Source organism: Chlamydomonas reinhardtii, chromosome 10 (assembly GCF_000002595.2).
Source record: "Chlamydomonas reinhardtii strain CC-503 cw92 mt+ chromosome 10, whole genome shotgun sequence".
Lineage (NCBI taxonomy): Eukaryota > Viridiplantae > Chlorophyta > Chlorophyceae > Chlamydomonadales > Chlamydomonadaceae > Chlamydomonas > Chlamydomonas reinhardtii.
Window position 1 is genome coordinate 6,129,560 of NC_057013.1, and position 21,439 is coordinate 6,150,998.

Here is a 21,439-nt window from a genome sequence, read left to right on the forward strand (position 1 = left end):
CACGCCAGTTGCTATACAAGTAATTTCCTGTAAGTTTGACGCACTAAACCGGAGTCCAGCCTGGCATACATGTACGCAGATTGAAAGGTTACAGGCTGTGCCGCGAGGCCAGGTGCATCAGGAACTGCTAATCAATACGATTCAGCCCTTAGGCCGCCGACGTACAGAAGTACACTTGCACGCTTGGAAACCCTCCAGCCACACTTCCAGACGCATCGAATTTCCCGTCAAGTCAAGAAGGCGCTGGCGCGCACGTTGAGACTTGCCAGTGTCTGGTCTGCGATCTTTGCTGCCGAGCATAGCGTGGCACGGTGGGGATTCATGCTGGTTGGGTTGTTGCCTGCTGTGCTTTTGCTTGACAGCGGGACGCGGCTGGACACATTGCGTGTACTAATAGACCCCGGCTTTAGGAGAAAGGTGGCGAAATGGCATGTGCACCAAGTAACTGATGTAACGAGGCACGGTCCGGGAGATGAGGTAGTTTCGAAACCTGCGGCCTCAGACATTGCACCAACGTGGCGTGGGCAGCCCACTTTTCCCCATTTTCCCCCCACACAGGGAGAGGGAAGTCGGAGCTTGCTTGCAGGCCAGGGGTCGTATCTTGTCTTCGGGGTGATGTCTAGCTCCAGACAAAACCGCCGGGTAGCCGCCGTCTTTTGTCTGGGCACATGGCGGTTTGGGGGCTTCTCCATAGGAATTCGGACAAAACCGGCCCCAAACCCGGGCCAACAAAGTCTCGCCTCAGACATTAGCCCCCGGAAGGAATGTCTAGGAAACGGCCAAAATGGCCGATTAATGTCTGGAGACATTAAGATAGGAGCCCTGTTGCAGGCAGCACGGGGGCAGACCAGTCAGTCGTGCAAAATGCAAGCCCACATGTTACCGTTGGGTTCTGGAATGAACTACCCTATCCCACCCCACCCCCACAATATTGCCAGGGCAGGTTCGGGGATGACAGGCCAGGATGAGTAATGAGCTTGCATATTCCAGCTGTGCAGGCCCGGTGCAATGTTAAGTCCCCGCGTGGCTGAACTCTGAAAGGCCCAGATCTACGGTTGGTCTGTGCCGCTAGATCTACGGTTGGTCTGTCCCGCTAGTTACAACCTAGCAACGACCCTGGCTTGCTACATGCCAGCCTTGGAATGCGCCAGTCCCCGTCGTTCTGCTTGCCGTTTGTTCGTCAATGCCCTTCGGTACGACATGCAAAACCAAATGCACACGGTACCAAACACCGACGGAACCACCAGGACTACAAGGGGCATGGGAGGTGCCAGTGCTATGGGGCCTGCTCGTCCACACAGTGTCCTTAGGCGGGACGCGTGGCGCCCCCACCCTATCCCCGGAAATCGTCCAGACATGTGAGGTAAATCTTGCAAGCATCCGAGCCACCATCGCCCCACCATCGCGTCAGGCTTCTCTACAACCTCAGCCTTCCCAGCTCAGCGCTCGTCCCCTGGGATGAACTCGAGGCGCACCTGCACCGCACATCGGAACCACATGCATGTGACTGGTCATACACCAAGGTGCTTAGGGCCAGCCAGCAAGGCTGTACGGCCGGTACGGCGGGGGTCATCTGCCGACCCGCGGGCCCGACCTGACCTTGAGGACCGACAGCGCATCGGTGGGCAACATGAGCACCGCGTTCTGCGCCGCGTCGCTGGTGGGCGGCACCTCGCTCAGCGCCACGAGCCTGTTGCCGGCATCGGGGTGGGGGAGGCAGGTCCTTGAAATCGCATAACTCGCGAACCAGCTTCCAGAAAGCGGCCGCCGAGCCCAGAGAGAGTGGAATGGAGGCGGCACACATACGGTACACGTACACACATACGCGGTCAGGTCACGGCACAGCCACACCAGCCACCAGTCCAGGCATCACTACGTACCCCACGCCAGTGCATCGCTCCCTGCAGCCCCGGTCCCGCCCATGACCCATGACCCACAACCTCACGCACGTGGCGTCAGCGCCGCGGAGGCGCTCCCCGACGGCGTGGAACACGGTCCCCGCCTGCTCTCCACTGGCCATGCGCGCCGCCACCGCCAGCGGCTGCGTGGCCCACAGCCCGCCCGCCAGGCTGGTGGCGAAGGAGGACGCAAAGTCCAAGTCCACCTCCCCGGTGGCCAGGTCAATCCAGCCCTTGGGGTTCATGGTTATGGGGCAGCGTGTGCAAAGGGACGACATGACAGGGCAAGGGAGGCGGGTAGCTGACATGCGGTAGCTGAGTGCGTGTGCGACAGCAGTACGTGCAGGACGGGGAGGCCAGGTGGATGTCATATTGTCATGGTAAGGCTGACCGCTTGTCAGCTTCCAAGGCTTCCATGGCTCCCTCAAGCCCCCGTGGCCCCAGGGGCTAGGTCGCTAAGACCAGAGCAGCTGCGCCCGCCGCCCCATGCCAGCTTAGCGCCTGTGCCTTTGCTGCTACCCGCGCCCAACAGTACCTCGAGTTTGAGTGTGCGGATGTGGATGATCACGCCCGGGGGCAGCGCCGGCAGCGGCAGCCAGGGCCAGGTGGCGGCTAGCCAGCAGGTGGTGCAGGTCATGGGCGGCGAGGGGCCGGGGGCGGGGTCGCGCACATGCAGCCGGCTGCCCTCCACCCGCGTCACCTACGTACAGGCCCAGGCGAGTTGCGCCGGTTACTCGTGGACCTCTCTGCTGTCCGAGCAATCTGCCATATGCCTGGCACACGCACGCCCCCAGAAGTCCCTCACACCATGCCACCCATGCACGCTGCCACGCCCCACCTCCAGCAGTGATCCGACCCGCTCCGGGCGCCCCCAGTTCCAGCCGGGGTTGAACACCATGGTGGGCTGCCAGCCCATGGCCAGGCGACTGCCGTTCAGCACCGTCATGCGGACCTGCAGGCATGTTGGCGTGGGAAGAACGAAAGGAAGGAAGGCAGAGGCTGGTGGAGGTGGCGGGGTGATGGGCCGGTGGTGGCGGTGGTGGGGTGATACGGTAGATCCCAAGGCAGCAATGCATGCAGGGTGCAGCGTGGCACACCCAGGCGCTTGCTATCCCCGTCCCGTCCCAGCAGCCCATCCCGCAGCAACAGCACCCTGCTCCGTGTCAATACAGCATTTCAAGTGCTTACGCGCGGCACTGACCGCCCGTATTTTGTCCGGTTGCTTCGCCAGAGCGGCATTCATCTCTGCCGCTGGGTCGTGCCAGCCCAACGTCTTGGCTGCGACACAACGCGGCGACACGATACGGTATGCATCTGGCATTGCGGCCATCCTCGAAGTGGCAGGCAGTATATGCATTTGAGCTTGTGTCTGCTGTGGACCTGCCTGCTAAGTTGCACAGCCGCTCGCGCAGAGGGCGCCGGTTGAACATGGCAGAGACCCGCGCTGCGCTGAGGCTCGGCTTCACCCTGGATCGCGAATTGAGGTGCAGCGGCTGCTGATGTGACGGGTAGTGGCTGGGCGATGTGCACAGCTGCAGGTGTCAGGCGCTAGGTCGCAGGTTTGTTCCCGCCCTCGGGCCGGCTGCGTCAGCGGCCCCCTCGCAGCGGTCGGTGGGCGAGTGCGTGCACCTCGGACCGCATTACACCGTAACCCATTACTTGTAAATTAAGTCTCCATCCCTCGCTCACCGCTACTGTAAGCTTCAGTGAATCTGCCCAGACTTCACATGCAAACAAGACAGCCTGCGCATCACCCGCAGCCTGCGGACAGCGACACACGCGCACCGAGATGGGGTGGCGCTGATGGAGCCACGCCCCTGCCAGCTGCCGTATGCCCCACCCGAGCAGCGCTCTGACCCGCCCCGCCCCACACCTGCGCCTTGGACCCGCAGCCTGGGAGGCCCCCGCGCTGCAGCCAGCCCCAGCCGGTAGCTGCGCCAACCGGCTAGCTGTGGCCTGTTGGCACCAGCTCGGCCTCTGACCGGCACTCACGCGCACGGGGCTTGTGATTCACCCAGCCCGTCAACTTGCACGCGCCTACCGACGATACACCTCGAATAAAGTGCCCTCACATCAATGATACAGAGCCAAATTCAAGCAATGCTATGCGCTTCACGTAGAGCTCACCAGTAGGCGTGCGGCGAACGCAAGGCCTGGACACAACCACGCTACCACCACGGCCACTATGTACATGAAACACGGTGATGTCACCAGCTCTTCTCTCATATGTCTCGAAGCCACTGCTAATTAGGTTGCTACCAAATCCAACCGTTGATGACTGACAAACGTTCTCTCTCATGTGGGCCGGCCCCATGTCTGTGGCGTGGGGCCTGTCCCTGGACATCGTGATCCGTCCAGCAGCCCTTCGCACCTCCCTGCACCACACCAGCGCAACCAGCCTCCAGGACCCTCAGCTACTGCTGCCGCCGGGGCTCAGCCGCGGCTCATGGCCAGTAGGTCGGGGCTGCGGAGCTGCAGCAGCGTGCGCTGCGGGACCAGGTCGTCGGGGCCACGGGCAATCTGCGGGCACGTGTCGACGTAGAAGCAGGTCAGGCGTCGATGCGTAAGCACCCAGGGTCAAGTGACATTCAGGGGAGGCGAGACAGCTGCAGGTGCCTGCAGGCGAGACAGCTGACGAGGTTTCATGTTTAGATGGCCCCCTTGACATTGATACGCATCGCTCACCCGCTGTCCACGGCGGACATTGGTGCCGGCAGGGCGGGGCCGCGGTGCGTTCGCCGCGTCCTGCTCGTCAAGGCTCTGCGGCAGACAGGTCACCCATGATAATGGTCATTGGAAGCAGACCATGAAGACAAGCAACAACCACCAAACACGTCTCCAGAAGCGCAGGCCCTTGCAGGGCGTTGCTCCAACCGCTCCTATACTCACGGTGTTGACGGCCGCCGCGCCCAGCACCATGGCAGCGCCGCTCAGTACCGACACGCCCACAAAGCCCACCACACCCTTGACGAAGCCGAACAGGCCACCGCCTCGGCGGCGGCCGTTGCGGCGGCCCTTCCGGCGGCCATCCGCGCCTGTGGGTAACAGCGCAGGCTTCATTAGCAGCCTAACAGGCCTCAGCAACAGCTTTAAAGCCCTTCAATACTTGCTTGACTTGTGCCCCTGGGGCGCATCCTCCCTCTGCAACATGCAGGCACACAGCTACGGCCTGCAGGTGGCCAGTGTCCTCACCGGGCAGCGGCTCTGTCTCCGCCAGGCTGACCGAGTCCCAGGCCACCTGGGAGGCCGGGTAGGAGGGGTGGTAGTACTGGTGGTAGGGGTGCGTCAGGTGAGGCGGGAAGGCGGCGCTGCCGCCCGGCGGCGGGGGCGGAATGTTTTCCAGCGACTGCCCGCCCGACACCGGCTGCGAGCCGCCGTAGTGGGCATGGTGGGGGTGGTACTGGCGCGGCACGGCGCCAGCAGCAGTAGCAGCGCCGACGACCACGTCGCCCGAGTGCTGCACCTGCAGCGGGCCGGCTGGCAGCGATGCGGGGCGCGGGCCAGCGACGGCCGGGGCGGCACCCGGTGCAGGCATGGCAGCGCACGGCGCGCCGCTAACGGGGTACGGCTGGTGCGGGCCCTGATGCAGCTGCTGCTGCGCGTACTGCTGCTGAGGGTGCATCACCATGGGCGCCGCCGCCACATGGGCCGGCTGGGGCAGGTGCCGCTGCACGCTGTAGCGCGGAGCCGGCGGCAGCTGCTGCGACACCACCGCCCGCAGGCGCGCGGCCTCCGCCTCGGACAGCGGCACGCCGTAAGTGTGGGGTGGAGGCAGCGCGGCACCCTGCTGCTGCTGCTGCTGCATATGCGGGCAGGGCTGCTGCAGGTGCTGCTGTTCGGCTGCTGCGGCCGCAGAGCGCTGCTGCAGCAGCACGGTGGCAGTGGTGGGGCCGACGGGGCGGTTGCGCGGCTCCTTACCCACGTAGGACCTGCACAGCAGCGGACGGCAAACACGATGGCAGCCATTGTCAAGTGTCTGAATGCTGCAAGGATTGCTGTATCTTGCCAGGCGAGCGTCCGGACACACTCCCTCCTGAGCCCCGCGGTCCAAACCCTGAAAACCCACCTGTTGCCCAGGATGGCCTCCTGGCTGCGCAGTGCCATCTCCAGCGCCTGAGCCGAGCGCTGCACCGGCTGCTGGGCCGGCGCACCAGCCGCGGCCTCGTCCGCCAGCTGCGGCACACCCGCCAGCATGTCACTGCTGCTGTTCAGCGCATGCACGGCCGGTGCGGGCGCAAAGGGCTGCGGCGCCGCTGAGCCCTGCGAGCGGGCCGACAGCGGCTGCAGTGGCAGGACACCGGCACGCCCAGCGGGAGCCGACGACTTGAGCGGAGAGGGGCGGGCGGAGCGGGAGCCGGGGACGTGCGGCGGGTGGGGGTGCAGGGGCTGCTGCGGCGTGTGCAGCAGCGACATGGGCTTGCTCAGCAGCACCACGCGCTCCTGTGAGGCTCGGGCCGAGCCGGCGTAGCGGCCGTTGTCGGCGCTGCTGACCTCGTCCTCGTCCTGGCTGTCGTCACCCTCCTCGTAGCTGCGCTCGCCTGTCGTCGCGCAGCCACAATGGCCATGTAGTCAGTTATGGGAGGTATCTTTGAACGGCGGGGGCGATGGGCACGTGCGGCGGGACATAGAAGCTGATTGAGCCCTTGTTTGGACCGCAACCAGCACGTGCACATGCCCGACCCAAGTCTAGTATCCCACCAAATTGCGCACGGCCCTCAACAGGTGCAAACACTCACCGCCGGCTGCGGCGCTGGCGAGGCCGCGATGGTTGGGGCCGCTGGCGCACGAGTCCAGATTGCACATGGTCGCGGAGGAGTCCGCCACGCCAGTGGACATCGTGGGCCTGCAGCAGAGGTGGGAAAGCAAGGAGCCAACGGCTTGGTTTGGATGCAGACACAGGCGCATGTGGCGTTGGGTTGAGTGCAAGCAAAAGCAGCAGGTATCATGTAAGGTGCGTTCTGTGATCACCATCGGTGCTACCCACCGCAGGTCGTTCTCGCCATCCAGCTGGTGACGCAGCGCGTGTGGTGCGGCCCCGCCGTATTCACCGGACGGCCGCGCCACTGACTGCTGCGCCGGGCCGCGCACGCCACTGGTGCTGCTGTTGCAGGGCGCCGCGCCGGCGCCAGTGCCCGATGCCACCGCTGCGGCCTTGGCGGCGCTCACGGCCACCACCGTGCCCACGGAGCCCAGCAGGCTGACCTCGTCGGGCGGCACCACACGGTCCTTGGCGTCCTTGCTGCCACGCAGCACCGCCGCGCCCGCGGCCTCCTGCTGCAGGCCGAGCTGCTTGGCCCTGAGCTGCGGCGACATGGGTGCGAAGGAAGCGGGGCCGGCGGCGTCTGAGGTGGGCGTCTCGCCGCCGTCCAGGTCCTCGGCCAGCGCGGCCAGGCCCACAATTGAGGCAACCTGTGAAGTTGGTAGTGAGGGTGGGATGGCTCATTCCAGAACTCGAGGAAGGACCAAGGGCTGGTTGGAAGGGAAAGGCGGAGAAAGCTCGGGGTGCGGGCAAAGGTAAGAGGCTATCCGCTTACCAGCGAGTCGCCGGGGCCCTTGCCAGTGCGCGAGCGAGCCAGGTCCCTGCAGCGGAAAGAGTACTGTCAGGCTGCCTGGTAACCGCCAGTCATTCTCCCCCGAGTATGAGCACTCCCAAACACCTCCCACCGACGGTACACGTTGTGCGGCACGTTCCAACCCCAACTTGCAGCTCTCACTTGCGGCGGGGGGCCTCACGGGGCGCGGGGCGGCGCCACTCCACCTTGAAGTTTCGGGGGGTGACGGGCTCGTTCGGGCGCAGCTCAGTAAACATCTCCACCTCGTCCAGCAGCTTCTGCAGGGTGGTTGTGGGAGGGAGTTGGGTAGGCCAGGGGCCGGACCGGGGAGGCGGAAAAGCGGTAGGTGGGGCGGGACCTGGGCCTCAGCACTGTCGGTCCAGGGCCAGCGAGTATGGCGGTCGCTCACCTGGCACTCGGAGACGCGGCCGCTGCACTCCTTCACTGCCGCCAGCACCTCCTTACGTGCCTTCTCCACTTTAATCAGCGCACGTTTCTGTGAGGGTGATGCGGCCAGAAAAGTCAACGAAAGTCCCGCATTCCTATTCGCCGGGCCGGTGGACGCGCTTACCTGGCTTAAAGCCGGCGGAGGTTGCTCATGCTCCAGTATGCACTTCTCCAGGTCGGTCAACACTGACCTGCACGCGGCCAGTAGCTCAGGTTGGAGGGTTGTTGCAGAAATGCCACTGCACCCCCTGAACCCGATGCCCACCTCAGCAGCACCAGCGCCGTCAGCTCGTCCGAGCGTGCGTCATCATTCATTCGCTTGCGAGATATGCGCTCGTACTCCTTGGTGACCTTCTCCAGCAGCGTTCGCGTCTTCTTCCGAGCGGACGCCGACTCTGAGCGTGCAGCGGCCATCGACTCATCGTGTTGAATAGAAACTGGCTGGACAGCCAGCATCCTTTTTCAGTGCTTCGCCTAGCTAGCGGCGTTCGGAAAGAGGCACTAGTTTTAGTTAGGGGTGTTGCCGGTCTCAGCTGTCGAGCACTCTGATGTGTCTGCTTGTATATACTACAGATTGGCTTTAGGGCTTATGTCACTGGCGTATGCGTGAGGCCGGGTTTGAGACATGTCGACTGGCTTCGGATTCAGAACCGGGATCCCCATTCCCTGGAAAACGCTGGGAAAGTGGGAATAAGGCAAGGAAGCAAATTAAAGCTATCACTGTAGTAATCATTTTATGCATGAATAGTGAGAGGGTTGTCGAAACTCGAAACGGCCTAGCGCTACCCAGATGTCCCGGTAAAGTCGATTCTTGCGAAAGGAAACGTGGCTGCAAGCATAGCGGGACGACGCGAGATGTGGTGGAGGCGCGCGGCGGTGGCTCTGGTGCTGCTTGCGGCCGCGAGCGTTCCGAGGGTCGCCCATGCGCAGGCGCCCCTCAGCGGCTGCCAACCCCCCGCGCCCGCCGACCGCTTGAAGCTCTACGGGCCCTTTAACTACACACGCAAGTGAGCACACCGGTACCTAACGCTGCTGCATGTCATGCACTATCTGCGGGTCCTGGCGCCGGCCCCGAGCATGGCTTGCGGCGCGTTGGGGTCCTGGTGCCGTCGCAGCAAGTGTGACAGCGAACGGAAGAGTGCGCCGAGCAGCACGCCTTGCTAGCACCAAGTACTTGCACGAAGTGTCGTATTGATGGAGGATACCACCTGGCCTCGCCTCATCGGGACCGACAGGGCGCTCTCACTGCTGCCTAATAGCTCCCAGCCTCAAATGCCGACCCCGTGCCCCGACCCCCCGCTGACTCACTAACCGCCTAATCCTCACTCAACAGCTATATCCAGCTGCGTCTGTACTCAGTTGCCGTGTCGTCCAACCCCTTACACAGGATCCGTACGCGCAGTCCCGAGGCCCAGGCGCTGTTCGATCAGGGCATGATGCTGGCATTCGACTACAACCAGGTATGGGGGGGAGGGGGAGGGGGTTTAGATGTCCGGGCCCAAGGAATGGGTTCAGAGTATGGAGGACGGAAGCGGACCGGTGCCTTCGGTAGGGTCTGAGGGGTTTGGATGGGCTCAGGACTCAGTGGGCATTCGTACTTTGGTACTTCCTTTGCCGCCACGCCTGCACGACACCTGCCCCCGCGCAACCCAACCCTACGCAACCCTACGCAACCCCCTGGCCTCCCGTCCAACCGCGCAGGTCGAGGCCCGCGCCGCCTTCCGCGCCGCGCTGTACTACGACCCCTACTGCGCCATGTGCTGGTGGGGGCTGGCATACAGCAGAGGCAGGTTGGGGGAGGGGCGTGATGCGGGGGGTGGGGGCTGGTTGCGGGGTGGGTTGGTTAGTCTTCTCCAGACCAGATGGGGGCGGGGGTGTCGGCAGCGGCAGAGCTGGAATGGGACAGACCGCACAGAAGGACCGTGACAGGACGCCGCCAACAACAGCTACAAGCCACCCAACCCTGACGCGGCATTGGGGGTCAAACTGCCCAGCTTGCGCCTCCCATCGGGGCCCTTGCGTTGGGCTCTGGCACACAATCCCTCTCAACACTACTCCAGTCCACGACCCCGCGAGCAACGCCCGTGGGTTTGCCGATGATGATTGGACATGGTACGTTGGGCTTCGCGTGTAACCACCTCTCCGTCTCCTCCCTGTTTCACAGCGCCCTTCCAAAACAAGCCCGCGGTGCCGCCCGCGCTGCCCGTGGCCATGGACGCCATCCTTCCGCGCTACCGCCTCAAAGACCTGCTGGCAGCCCGCCGCGCCGCCACCACCGCTGCACAGCTGGTTGGGCTGCTGCCGCCATCCGGCAGCAGCAGCAAGGGCGGCGGGCCGCGGGCGGCGGGCCAGCTACGGCTTATGGCGCGGCTGACGCACTGCCCGCCCTCCTACGACGGCGAGCAGCAGGGGGCAGCGGACGGCAGCAAGGGCGCGGGCACGGGGAGGCGGGCGCTCGAGCTGACGGGCAGCAGGCTACTGCAGGCTGTGGATGGGCAGGGGAAGTGGCAGGGCCAGGGACTGCAGCAGCCAGGGCCGCTGGGGCTGCCGGCACGGCGGCTGCTCAAGCCCTGGCTCGTATCCGGCCACAATGCAACGGCCCCCGCCCCGGCCCCGGCCCCGGCCCGGGCCCAAAGTGCAGGGACTCCCGCCAAGTCCCAGCCTGCTTCGTCCACAGCCTCCGCACCGTCACCGTCAGCAGCAGCCGTTGGGGGCGGCAAAGCGGGAGGCGCAACAGCGGGAGGTGTCACAGCGGGCGGCGCTACAGCGGGCGGCAAAGCGGGCGGCAAAGCGGGTGGCAAAGCGGGCGGCGATGCCGGAGGCGACGGCGACCACCCGGACGCGGCGCATTTCCCCTTTGGCAACCCCTACGGCGCCGCCGCCGGCTCCGGCGCTGAGCTGCTGGCCCTGGAGCGGCACTACGTCGCGGCCATGGTGGACCGAGTCAGTGAGCCGGGCGGCGCCACCTGGGGGCCGGCGTGGGCGGCGGTGGAGCGCCGCTTCGCACAGGATATGGCGGTGGGTGAGGGGCCACAGGGGGGAGGGGGCGGACTGGGCAGGGGCTCGGGAGGGGCTGGGGAAGGACTGCGTAGAGACTGGGCAAGGGTGGCGGGGAGAGGGAGTACTCGTGTACGGTGAAGAGTGACGTATGGACTGAGTTTGGGGTAGGCCTGCTCGGCGACACGCGATGCGGTCTTGCCGGTGTGTGTGTATGTCTTGCAGGACATTGCCGGCTGCTGGCTGGAGGATGCTGACGCGGCGGCGCTAGCGGCGGAGGCGGCCGCCAACCTGAGCCCCTGGAACTTCTTTGACCCCGTCACCGGTGCGTGGGGCAGTCGGTCGGTTGGTGGTCGGGGCGGGTCAGTAGGTGGTCGGGGCGGGGGTGCACGGCGTGGGATGTTGAGATGGGATTCCGTCGCCGCATGCGTAGTCCGTCAGCTTGGCAGCAGCGCTCAAGGCAGGGAAGCATCTCGCGCCTGCACAACTGCAAGCCAGGCCGGTGATATGGCAGTGGCCAAGCCGGCCGGCCCGCCCGTAGGCACAGGTTGCGACCGCTCGTGTGGAAAGAACCAAATACGTGCGTGCAGTCACCGGCGCACGGTTCCAGGGGTGAGGAGATGATGTTGCGAGGGCTGGATACCATGGGCAAGCGTGTCTTCACCTCGTTAAAGGGGGGGCATGCGCTCTGACCTCTACGCGAGGTCTGCGGCTGTGCCCGATGAATTGCCCCTTCGTCACCGAGCGGATTTAGCTCAGTTGGGAGAGCGCTAGACTGAAGGGGCATGTCATCTAGAGGTCGCAAGGCCCGCGCCCGCCACTTCTGCTCCAGGGAGCTCGTGAACCTCCAGAGGGTCGGGCTGCTTGTCAGCTTATCTTCGGCCTAAGGAGGCTGCAGATCACACGTCCCTCCTTGTCATGTCGCATGCATATTCCCTGGAGGCTGGGGAGGGGTTGCAATGTTAGATCTGATGGCATGCGAGGTGAAGCACCGGGAAAAGGGGAAGGCAATGACGGGCCCGAGCCAACAGCCCCAACAGCCCCAACAGCCTCAACAGCCTCAACAGCCCCAACTCCGACCACGTATTCAGACCGGACATGCCGCAGCGACCTGGAGCCAGCCCCGAGGAACACGTCGGTGTCCTTGCCAGGGAGGGGGGTAGGAAACAAAGTACCAGACGCCATGCCCTGAAATTCCCCGGGAACCCCCTTGAGGCTTGAGGGGACGACCGACTCCCCCACGCACGGACAAAACCTTGTTGTTGAGGAGTAAAAACCCCTCCAAATAAACCAAAGGGGTGCCAATTGACTCCTCTTGATGAGCGCTATCTATCACGCTGTGCCATCGGTGGTCCTGTTCTGAGACTTTCGTCACATGCGGGATCCTATCCGTGAAATCCATCGGCAGCCTTGTAAGATGTAAATTCATGCGCACCAGCGCTTGAGAGCCCAGCCGTGTCAGTGCGCATATGCCGAATGTGGGGACATGTGCCGACATGCCCATGCCAGGACGCGCAATTTTTCCCCCCACGCTTTGTGCTTATTACGGCATAACATTCACGCGTGAGCCTCGTAGTGTTGTGTTTGGCCCCTAGTTCGGCTTGTGGGGCGCTTCCCGAAATCCGCCAGGATGGGCTCCCGAAACCCGGCGGACCCCCAGGGGGACAACTGACCCAGTGACCCCCCAACGTTGGCGGCCCAGAACTTCCTCATCAGACCACCCCTGACAGAACTAAAAGTGCATGCGTAATGCCCTCCTGAAGCTCGACAAGGTTGAGCATGGGGGTAAGATTCTGAGCTGAACATCCCCATGGCCTTGCACCCGTGCCTTGCACCCCTACCCTGGGGGTGTTGATTGCTGTTCACTGACATCATGCAGCCATAATCGTTAGGGAGTTGTATTATCATGTTGCGGTTTCGCGAGGGGTTAGCAAGGGGCACGGCAAGCGGGTCAGCCTGAACAGGGAACCGCAGCAGTACGTGCAACGGGACAGGGCAAGGTGCAGGTTGGCGTAGTCCCGTGCGTAGCAGGTCATACTACGTAATGCGTGCTAATGCGTGCTAACGCGATGTAGAATGTGTTACTTACCGGGTTTAACTGGTAGTACGTAAGCAATTTTGCTGTGCCAGGAGCTTGTTGGGACAACCCCCGGCTGAGCCGGGCTGTCTGCTGGGATGTTTGACAGCAGCACACGCTTTCACACTGGTTGTAGCTACCTGCCGCGTTTAATGGCCTCGTCATATGAAGACCATGTTTCCTGAGTATCAGAAAGCGCGAGAACGGCCCAAAACGCTGACTCGTGCGCATCCCAACATCCCGACATCTGTGTACGTTGAGTTCCTGTGTTAGTCTAGGCAAAATGCAGCAGCCCCAACAGGCAAGCTCGCTTGGACTTTCAGTCACATCCTGCGCGCAGAACGTGCACATGGTGCAGTCAGGTGATACATTGGAGTTGGCGTGTTCGTGCATCGAAGTGTCGACATGTCAACGACATCCCAAGCAACGGATAAAAGCAGCGCCTCAAGTACCTTAACATAGTTCCCCCATAAGGCTTACGCGATGTACACACATCTACATACACGGGGGAGCACAGGGCTCACGGAGTCGCGATGCACACTGTGGATTGACAACATACCCTGCCCTCGTGGGCGCGGCCGACTTGAGTTGGCCTCAGTGCACACACCGCGGGGCATTATTTCACAATCACGTGCAAAGCTGCAAAAATGAAGGTTAATCATTGCGGAGGTGAGACGGCGATTGTGGCGGCTGGAAACAGTCACACGAGCAACTCCCGCCTGCACAACTGCGAGCCAGGCCGGTGACAAAAGCAGTGGCGAAGCCGGCCGGCCCGCCCGTAGGCACAGGTTGCGACCGCTCGTGTGGAAAGAACCAAATACGTGCGTGCAGTAACCGGCGCACGGTTCCAGGGGTGAGGAGATGGCTCCGGGGGGGGTCATGGGATGGGACAATTCGCGACTATGGGAATGGTGGTGGGGGATAAGGCAGCAAGTTCAGCACGCCTCTCTGGGGCCCACCCCCTCCACTGCCTGCACGGTGCATAAACATTAAAGTATTTATGCGTTGCCCCAGTGGCTATATAGCGCCTGCCCTGATGGTGCGCCTCACTATTTCCGCGAGCGTGGGATGGGAGGTCAGGGGGCGAGGGAAGAGATACACATGCTCGCCGTGTACTCTACTGAATATCGCGAATTAGCGCGGCCTTCGGCCGCGCAAGTTTCCCGCATCCCATCTCAGCCTAATAACCGCCTCTGGATCATCCCATAATTTGCGCATTTTGCCGGCTCCTGTGAGGGCCCTGTCCCATCACACACTCCCATGGTCTGTCTCGATAGGGAGACGCCAGTTAAAACCTCCCAGCTTCGCAGCGCGATGGCTCGCCCTTTGTGGGGCTGCGAAGTCAGGCACTGCATAGTTTGGGATTGAAACGCGCGGCATGCAGGTGCAACGAGTTATGGCAGGAGAGGATGTGCAGCACCAGGTGACAGGAGACAGGAACGACAGGAGTCAGGCAGGGGTGCCCCTGGAGTCAGGGGGAGACAGGAGGCGACTGGAGGCAGGAGAGACAGGAGGGGACACGGCACGGGCAGGGCAAGGATTAACACAGGTTGAGGATTACGCTTTGTGGCTTTCTGCTTTCAGCTTGACTTTATGGCTCTTTGAGCGGCTCTCTGAGCGGCGGCGGCCTCGTGGCCTGGACGGTGCACTTTACATACTAGTTTTTCTGTGTCGCATGCCTTCAAGGGTTTTTGCACTTGGCTAATACTCTGTTACAGCCTCTATTCTTGTCCATGTTCTACCAAAAAGCGCAAAACTGGACAGAACCCTAATGTAAGGTTCTTGCCGAGGACTATGGCTGTCGCCCCCCTTTGGGGGGCGAGCCAACTGGTGGGCGGGTCCGACCCCTGCACAGACCGTGGTCGTGATCTGTAGGGGCCGATGTTGCGAGGGCTCGATACCATGGGCAAGCGTGTCTTCACCTCGTAATAGGGGGGGGGGGGGCACGCGCTCTGACCTCTACGCGAGGTCTGCGGCTGTGCCCGATGAATTGCCCCGTCACCCAGCAGCCCGCCGACTAGCCGTTCAACCGTGACGGTTAGTCGGTTGGCTGCGAGGGCGGATTTAGCTTGGCGGCGGGCGACACAGGCGAAAGCCCTGATCAGGTTGCCGGCGTGCTGCCACAGGAACTCGTCCACAGCGCGGCGCCGGGCTGTGAGCTCGTAGCAAAATCGGGGAAGCTTGAAGGGCTGCAGCGGGTTGAAGTCGCGGTCCATGGTGAAAATTGTATATGTGGGAATGTGCAAGTATGAATGTGTCGAGTGTAAAATAAAGCCTATTCAAATGTCATGTTTAATATATATACAATGGGCGAGTGCAACGGGCACCCGAAACGTCGCGTCAACCAACAAAACGTCGCGTCAACCAACAAAACGTCGCGTCCGGCTGGCGGGGAACTGCGGGGACCCGTCGCGTCCGCGGCGGAAACGGTCGTGTCCGTTGAGGGACCGACCACGGCGGTGTACCCGATAAATGAAAAGTGTGTCATGCGCGGAATTAGCTCATGCGGAGGTGAGACGGCGATAGTGGTGGCTGGAAACACCTTCACCTCGTTCAAGGGGGTCCCCACGCTCTGACCTCTACGCGAGGTCGGCGGCTGTGCCCGATGAATTGCCCCTTTGGCACCAGCTGTCCACCGACTAGCCGTTCAAGTGTGACGGTTGATCGTTGCCTTGTGGCGGTTAGTCGGCAGGCTGCGAGAGAGCGGAATTAGCTCAGTTGGGAGAGCGTTAGACTGAAGATCTAAAGGTCGCTAGTTCGATCCTGGCATTTCGCACGCTGAAACAGCGTCCCGATAGTAGCCCTGAATGGGGCCTGAACTATCCGGAAATTCCGGGAAACTTTTGCGTTTTTTGTGGGCTAGGCGTGTACTGTGCATCTTTTGTGGGCTAGGCCTGTGCTGCTGCAGATGTGCCTATTACATGTCGTATGCGACGGGCCTTGACGCACAAAGAGCGATCAGCCCCCCCCTCTGTTGGCAACGTGCTGTGCAGCCGCCCCCCGCGAGGTGACGCCGCTGGTCCTGCAGCTTCTGGACGAGGCGCAGGCGCGCAGCGGGGCCAGCCCCCACCCGCTGGCCGCACACCTACATGTACGGCAGGGAGCAGTAACAGGGAGCTGCGGGGTGTCAGACTAGATCACATTGCTTGGCCTTGCGAATTTTGATGCCCGCCCCAGCGCCCTACCTCTGTCTCAAAGCTCTTCATGCTCCCCTGTGTTGTCGCCGCTGCCCAGATTCACGTGACTGAGGGGCTGCCGGCAGGCCGCGGCGACAAGCATGCAGGTGCGCGGTATGGTGGGAGCGGGTGGCGAGGGCGGGGCGAGGGCGAAATCTGGGAAACTGGGGCGGGAAGCATGTGTGGGCCCCGTCCTTCCGTACGCATCCCTTTCTCCGCCCCTGCACCCATGTTGCCGCGCCCCTCGCTCCCGATTTGACCACACCTATTCCCAGGCGTGGCGGAGGAGTCTGCCGACGCGCTGTGGGGTCTGCGCCTGCGCGCCTTCGACCACCTGACCCACATGCCCTCGCACACCTATGTGCGGGTGGGGCGCTGGGCGGACGCAGTGCAGGTGTGGGTGGTCGTGATGTGGTTGCGATGTGGCTGGGTACTCAGGGTAGATGGGTGGCACGCCTTACTGTCAGGGCAGCGCAGTGCGTGTCGATGCAAAGTGGCGCACACGAGACGGCGCCGAGAGGCCAAGCCCGCTGCTGCCCTGGCTGCCCAACCCGACCACCTGTCCACCAATCACCCCTTTAATCAGCACACCTCCGCACCGGCTCTCCCACCCCCACCTCCTCCTGTGCCTCCTCGTGCTCCCCAGGCCAACGTGGCCAGCCTGGCCGCCTCCGCCGCCGCCTCCGCCGCCTGCCTGCCCTCCATGTACCCCGACCACGACGCAGCCATGGGCGTGTTCGCGGCGTCCATGGCGGCAGACCTGCAGGTGGGTGGGTGGGTGGGTGGGTGGGTGGGTGGGTGGGTGGGTGGGTGGGTGGGTGGGTGGGTGGGTGGGTGGGTGGGTGGGTGGGTGGGTGGGTGGGTGGGTGGGTGGGCGGGCGGGTGGGTGGGCGGGCGGGCGGGCGGGCGGGCGGGCGGACGGGCGGGCGGGCGGGCGGGTGCGTAAGTGGGTGGGTGGGTGGGTGGGTGGGTGGGTGGGTGTTTGGGTGGGTGGGTGGGTGGATGCGTGGGGGGGTAAGAGTGGATGCTGGTGTTATACAAAGAACGAGGAAAGCAGGCCCGCCCAAACGGTGCGGAATCCTTACCAGTCAGGCTTAGTAACCCGCGGGAACGGCCTCACGCCGCTCACGGCGCCCTGTACCGCCCCCCCGACTGTTTCCTTACGGGTTTGGTTCACAGTTAACCCCCCCCCCCCCCCCCGCCGGCTGCAGGTGGCGGACACCTACAGCCGGGTACTCAGAGACCTGCCCAGGTGGGGCGGCAGTGGAGGGGGCGGCGGCGGAGCGGAGGATGTGTGTGTAAATACCCGCCCAACTAAAACCAATTTCATTGAGCTAGCGAAGCGGAGGCAGAGGCAACAGGGGGGTGGGTGGGTTGGTGAATGGGCGGGGGCGGGGGTGTTGGCGATGGGTGGGGTGGGGCGGTGTATCTTGGTCTTGACCCGAGCAAGCAGCCTTTCCCTCCTCACCCCCTTGAGCAGCCTTCGTTCCCCTCTCTCCTCCCCCTCTCCCTCGCTGGCTCCAGGTTCATTCGGGACGCGCCCGCCAGCGTGGGCGGCCAGTGGGGCGCACCCCTGCTGGTGTGGGTGCGCTTCGCCCAGTGGCGACAGGTGCTGGCAGCAGAGCCGCCGCCGGCCTTCGTGTTCCAGCCGCCTCTGACAGGACTGGGAGCGGGCAACGCCACCGAAGCCGCCGGCGAGGGCGGCAATAATAGTAGTACTAGCAGCGGTGGCGGTGGCGGCGGCGGCAGCGGCATAGATGCTACAGCCGCGGCGGTGGCGGCGGACGTGGCGGCGGACCCCCGGCTGGACCCCGAGCTGAGGGCGGCGGTTGCGGCGGCGGCGGGGCGGGGGCCGCTGCGGGGCACGGACTTCACACCGGTGCGATCACGTGCATGCATGGGCGCGTGCGTGCATGTGCAGCACTGCGCTTGCACATACGGCGCTCCACGCACACACATCGTGTCGGGGCGGGCCTCGTTTTGTTAATCAAACACATATACACATCGGCACACACACTGATCACAACCCTGTCCTGACACGTCCTGTCAAGCCCGGTCTTCATCACATCCCCCCATTCACCCCCGCCACTCATCCCCCGCACGCCCAGGACGGAGTGGAGTACGCCCGCGTGCTGTGGCACTTCTCCCGCGTCATGGCGCTGGCGGCAGAGGTGCGTGGGGCAGCGGGTGCAGGCGAGCAACCGGGCGTGCATCAAGGATGTATGGTAGAGAGGGTCACTGCCTACAACAGCAATCAAGCAAGCGAGCAGTGCGCCACGAGGGATTATAGCTAGCTTCACAAGAAAACATCGTGCCTGGTTACGATGATGCAGTTTATGCGCTGCAGGTTGCGGCCACGGAGGCGCAGCAGGCGGCGGCAAACAGCACCGCGGGTGGGGTGGGCACCAGTGCTGGCACTGGCGCGTCCCCTAAACCCATGACGGCGGCACAGCTGGCGGCGGCCGCGGCGGCCGGCTATAAGTCAGCCACGGGTGGGCGCCGTACCGTACTGCACTCGCTGCACACCGGACCTGTCCCCTTGTGCACACAGCCTGTCATTGTGTATAAAACGCCAATGGGTTGATAGGGTTGTTGCCGGCCTCTCAAGGCCGCTCACGTGTGTTGTGATTCACCCTTCTCCGATCTCCTGACGTGTCTATACCTCTTTCTTCGGCTTCATTCGGGTATGCTAGAATCATGTACCGTATCCCTACCCCCGCCCCTGCCCCAACGCCCCGCCCCTGCCTCCGCCCCGCGCTTCCGATGGCTAGACATGGCGGCTGAGGCGGCCACAGTGCAGGACGAGCAGGACTACCGCCAGAAACAACAGGCCGCAACAGGCAGTAGCAGCCTTGGCAGTGGCAGTAGCAGTAGTGACGGCGGCAGTAGCGCGGCAGAGCTGCTGGCGGGCCGGCGGCGGGCTCTGGCGGCGGAGTGGGCGGCTCTGCGTGCCGCCAACAGTCTCGTGCCGTACGACGTGCCGTACCCGCCGGGGCAGGGGCTGGGCATTGTGGTGCCGGGCTGGAGGCTGCTGGCTAACGTGCTGGGCAGGGTGAGATGGGCGGGGCTGGGCGAGGGGGGATTGAGCCGTTAGGTGGCGTGGACATGGGGGCAGAGGTGGGGGTAGCTGTCTATGGGGCAGGGGGGCGGAGACGTGAATGCATTGGGAGCTGAGCGGGAGGCAGGTCGAGTACATCTGCAAACAAAATCACATGCACTCACGCACACCATTTGTTGCCCTTAACACACACGTTGCTAACATGCAGATGGCTGAGGCGCGGCTGGCGGTGTTGTCAGGCAACCTGGCGGCCGCCGCCGAGGCTCTGGGTCAGGCGGCGGTGGTGGAGGGCAGTGGGGGCTACTACGAGCCGCCCCGGCTGGGGCCACAGCCGGCGCGGCAGTGTCTGGGCTGGGTGCTGCTGCGGGCAGGGAGGCTGAGGGAGGCCCTGCAGGTGGATGGGTGGGGGGAGAATGGGTTCGGGAGGATGGGATTAGGAAGGATAGGGTTGGGGTTGTATGCCTGACTCCAATGGGGTTGTATGCCTGACTCCAATCAGCTCCAATGCTGGCTTGGGGCTGAGGTTGTGAGGGAGTGTCGGGGCATGGCGTGGACAGGAGCACGCGATTCAGACACATGCAGACACATAAACGTATCGTTTTGGTTCCAACACATACAGGCGCACGCTCACTCCCTTACTTGGGCTCTCCAACACACGCTCGCTCCCTCCGTCCCTTCCCCCTCAGGCCTACCTGGGGGACCTGTCCCAGTATCCTGACAACCCCTGGTCTGTGCGGGGCCTGCACATGGCCCTGCCGCCCGCGCAGCAGCAGATGGACCAGTTCGCAACACGGAGAGACGCGGCCCGGGCGGATGCGGACGCAGCGGTGGCACGCGGCGACAAGGCGGCGGCGGCCGCCGCAGAGGCGGAGGCGGCGGGCCTGGATGCAGAGCTGACTGCGGCGGCGCCGCTGGTGGCGGCGGCGAGGGCGGCGGCGGCGGCGGTGTCTCCGGCAACGCTGACGACGGCGACGGTGCTGCGCTCGAGCTGTTTGGCGTTCTCTGACTTTGCAAAGTAAGGCGTGATGTTATTATTGATGATGTTACTAGGGAGGGTTTACGATGACCATTGAGAGAATGAACTGCCCAATTTGAGTTTATGTTCAAGGGACACAGCTGGCACAACGCGATTATCGCGAGGTGTGTGCACCGGGGAGGTGGGCAAAGTGCGGTGTGGTTATGGTATGCTGGAGGCGGCGACTGGTTAGCCGGTTGCCGCTGGTGCCAGGAAGGCCTGCTGGGCAGTCTGGGCTGATCTTGCGCCCCCAGAGAGCACTGACAGAGACCGCGCGCGAGAACTGAGCCTTGCTTGATCATGCGGCCCTGGGGCCACTGTTCGTTTGGCGGCTGGCCCTCAGGGCCGAGGCTGCAATTGATGTGTGTTGATTGTTGCTGTATCCAGCGACCGTACGTGTTCGCAAGCAAGGCTCTACAACGTCATGTTCGCTTGTGCGTGTTGCGTTTTTGAAAGCACGCCGAGTCGCCCAGCCGGCCCAGCTTTGCCACATTGCAACCTGTCACGGCCGGTCGTCAGCCTTGCAACTGGCTACGCTATGCCGCCCTGCCCTTACTTATTACGGTATGCCACGTCTGCATCTATCCGCCAACCACCCTTAGGCGGCCTTAAGGGTGGTATGTGTGTATGCGTGTGGCTTAGTGGCCAGTTCGACTCTGGCGTGGAAGCTATCATAAGGCAGTGGCGTGTGTGTGCTGGGGTGGGTGGGTGGGTAGAGGTTAGGTAGGGTAGGGTAAGGTGGGTCGGTAGGTAAAGGTTCCGTGGAGCTGTTTGATTTTAGGTAAGCAAGGTCCACGGCAAGGTCCTGTGGCAGACAGGACTACCCAATGCAGTGCGTGGCCAGCGCACCACCCTGTGACTTCCCCTGCTAGAGGGGGCCCGTGTACCTCCAGGGGGTGGGGTTGCTGGTGTGTAGCCGACGTCCGAGGACTCCATGCGGTATTGCCTGCAGAGGGTTGTGCCCGTGGGTTGTGCCGTACCGCCCATTTGAGGTAACATGTCTGCTCTCAGTGCGTGTTCTGCTGACTGCTTTCACTGCTTGCAAGCGACAACAACCTCTGCTGCCGTCTGCACTCGCATTCGCATTTTAGCATTTCAGTGACAGTGGGTTGAAACGGGTTGCGGGACTTTCTGGTGCAATGGAACCGGTTGCTGCTTGCTGAGTCCCGACACTGTGCAGCCGCACGTATGGTTGCGATATTAGAAAGAAGGGACAGTA

The 21,439-nt window shown here is 63.3% G+C and overlaps 3 protein-coding genes across 6 annotated transcripts; 1 reads left to right on the forward strand and 2 right to left on the reverse strand.

Annotated features, from left to right (window-relative positions):
• Nucleotides 1-1,085: 1,085 nt before the first annotated feature.
• Nucleotides 1,086-3,366, reverse strand: CHLRE_10g463800v5 (uncharacterized protein). 2 transcript variants are annotated; one of them, XM_043067205.1, is made up of 6 exons: nucleotides 3,100-3,366; nucleotides 2,737-2,850; nucleotides 2,434-2,598; nucleotides 1,950-2,131; nucleotides 1,600-1,690; nucleotides 1,086-1,475 (listed from the first exon to the last, which is right to left on the reverse strand). In XM_043067205.1, exons 1-6 carry the CDS (start codon nucleotides 3,217-3,219, stop codon nucleotides 1,440-1,442), a joined length of 708 nt encoding a protein of 235 aa, XP_042920602.1. In that variant the 5' UTR covers nucleotides 3,220-3,366; the 3' UTR covers nucleotides 1,086-1,439. The 2 variants fall into 2 exon arrangements, with proteins under 2 accessions (XP_042920602.1, XP_001698615.2); XM_001698563.3 differs by having other exon boundaries at nucleotides 1,192-1,475.
• Nucleotides 3,367-3,526: 160 nt separating this feature from the next.
• CHLRE_10g463850v5 (uncharacterized protein) lies at nucleotides 3,527-8,476 on the reverse strand. The gene is made up of 12 exons (XM_043067206.1): nucleotides 8,163-8,476; nucleotides 8,022-8,088; nucleotides 7,860-7,946; nucleotides 7,613-7,728; nucleotides 7,433-7,478; nucleotides 6,883-7,307; nucleotides 6,635-6,741; nucleotides 5,965-6,436; nucleotides 5,091-5,827; nucleotides 4,788-4,933; nucleotides 4,584-4,658; nucleotides 3,527-4,418 (listed from the first exon to the last, which is right to left on the reverse strand). The coding sequence occupies exons 1-12, from the start codon at nucleotides 8,351-8,353 to the stop codon at nucleotides 4,332-4,334; spliced, it is 2,556 nt and encodes an 851-aa protein (XP_042920603.1). The 5' UTR covers nucleotides 8,354-8,476; the 3' UTR covers nucleotides 3,527-4,331.
• Nucleotides 8,477-8,646: 170 nt separating this feature from the next.
• CHLRE_10g463900v5 (uncharacterized protein) lies at nucleotides 8,647-21,428 on the forward strand. 3 transcript variants are annotated; one of them, XM_043067207.1, is made up of 16 exons: nucleotides 8,647-8,904; nucleotides 9,285-9,357; nucleotides 9,599-9,683; nucleotides 10,062-10,915; nucleotides 11,120-11,219; nucleotides 15,965-16,062; nucleotides 16,206-16,254; nucleotides 16,423-16,541; nucleotides 16,794-16,913; nucleotides 17,359-17,399; nucleotides 17,672-18,026; nucleotides 18,256-18,318; nucleotides 18,495-18,639; nucleotides 18,919-19,199; nucleotides 19,414-19,599; nucleotides 19,892-21,428. In XM_043067207.1, exons 1-16 carry the CDS (start codon nucleotides 8,753-8,755, stop codon nucleotides 20,222-20,224), a joined length of 3,054 nt encoding a protein of 1,017 aa, XP_042920605.1. In that variant the 5' UTR covers nucleotides 8,647-8,752; the 3' UTR covers nucleotides 20,225-21,428. The 3 variants fall into 3 exon arrangements, with proteins under 3 accessions (XP_042920605.1, XP_042920604.1, XP_042920606.1); XM_043067209.1 differs by lacking the exons at nucleotides 8,647-8,904; nucleotides 9,285-9,357; nucleotides 9,599-9,683; nucleotides 10,062-10,915; nucleotides 11,120-11,219 and adding an exon at nucleotides 15,297-15,482; XM_043067208.1 differs by lacking the exons at nucleotides 15,965-16,062; nucleotides 16,206-16,254; nucleotides 16,423-16,541; ... (6 more) ...; nucleotides 19,414-19,599; nucleotides 19,892-21,428 and adding an exon at nucleotides 11,393-13,178.
• The last annotated feature ends 11 nt before the right edge of the window (nucleotides 21,429-21,439 follow it).

Excerpts from the sequence above, each read along its gene's own strand:
- CHLRE_10g463800v5 (XM_043067205.1), bottom strand. The coding sequence starts at position 3,219 with ATGCCAGATGCATACCGTATCGTGTCGCCGCGTTGTGTCGCAGCCAAG. Across the intron at positions 2,599-2,736 it reads GGGTCGGATCACTGCTGGAG|GTGACGCGGGTGGAGGGCAG; the intron begins GTGGGGCGTGGC and ends GCCTGTACGTAG. Across the intron at positions 2,132-2,433 it reads TCCGCACACTCAAACTCGAG|GGCTGGATTGACCTGGCCAC; the intron begins GTACTGTTGGGC and ends ATGAACCCCAAG.
- CHLRE_10g463850v5 (XM_043067206.1), bottom strand. The coding sequence starts at position 8,353 with ATGCTGGCTGTCCAGCCAGTTTCTATTCAACACGATGAGTCGATGGCC. Across the intron at positions 5,828-5,964 it reads GAGGCCATCCTGGGCAACAG|GTCCTACGTGGGTAAGGAGC; the intron begins GTGGGTTTTCAG and ends GCTGCTGTGCAG. Across the intron at positions 4,419-4,583 it reads ATGTCCGCCGTGGACAGCGG|ATTGCCCGTGGCCCCGACGA; the intron begins GTGAGCGATGCG and ends ACGTGCCCGCAG.
- CHLRE_10g463900v5 (XM_043067207.1), top strand. The coding sequence starts at position 8,753 with ATGTGGTGGAGGCGCGCGGCGGTGGCTCTGGTGCTGCTTGCGGCCGCG. Across the intron at positions 8,905-9,284 it reads CCCTTTAACTACACACGCAA|GATCCGTACGCGCAGTCCCG; the intron begins GTGAGCACACCG and ends CCCCTTACACAG. Across the intron at positions 16,914-17,358 it reads CCATGGCGGCAGACCTGCAG|GTGGCGGACACCTACAGCCG; the intron begins GTGGGTGGGTGG and ends CGCCGGCTGCAG.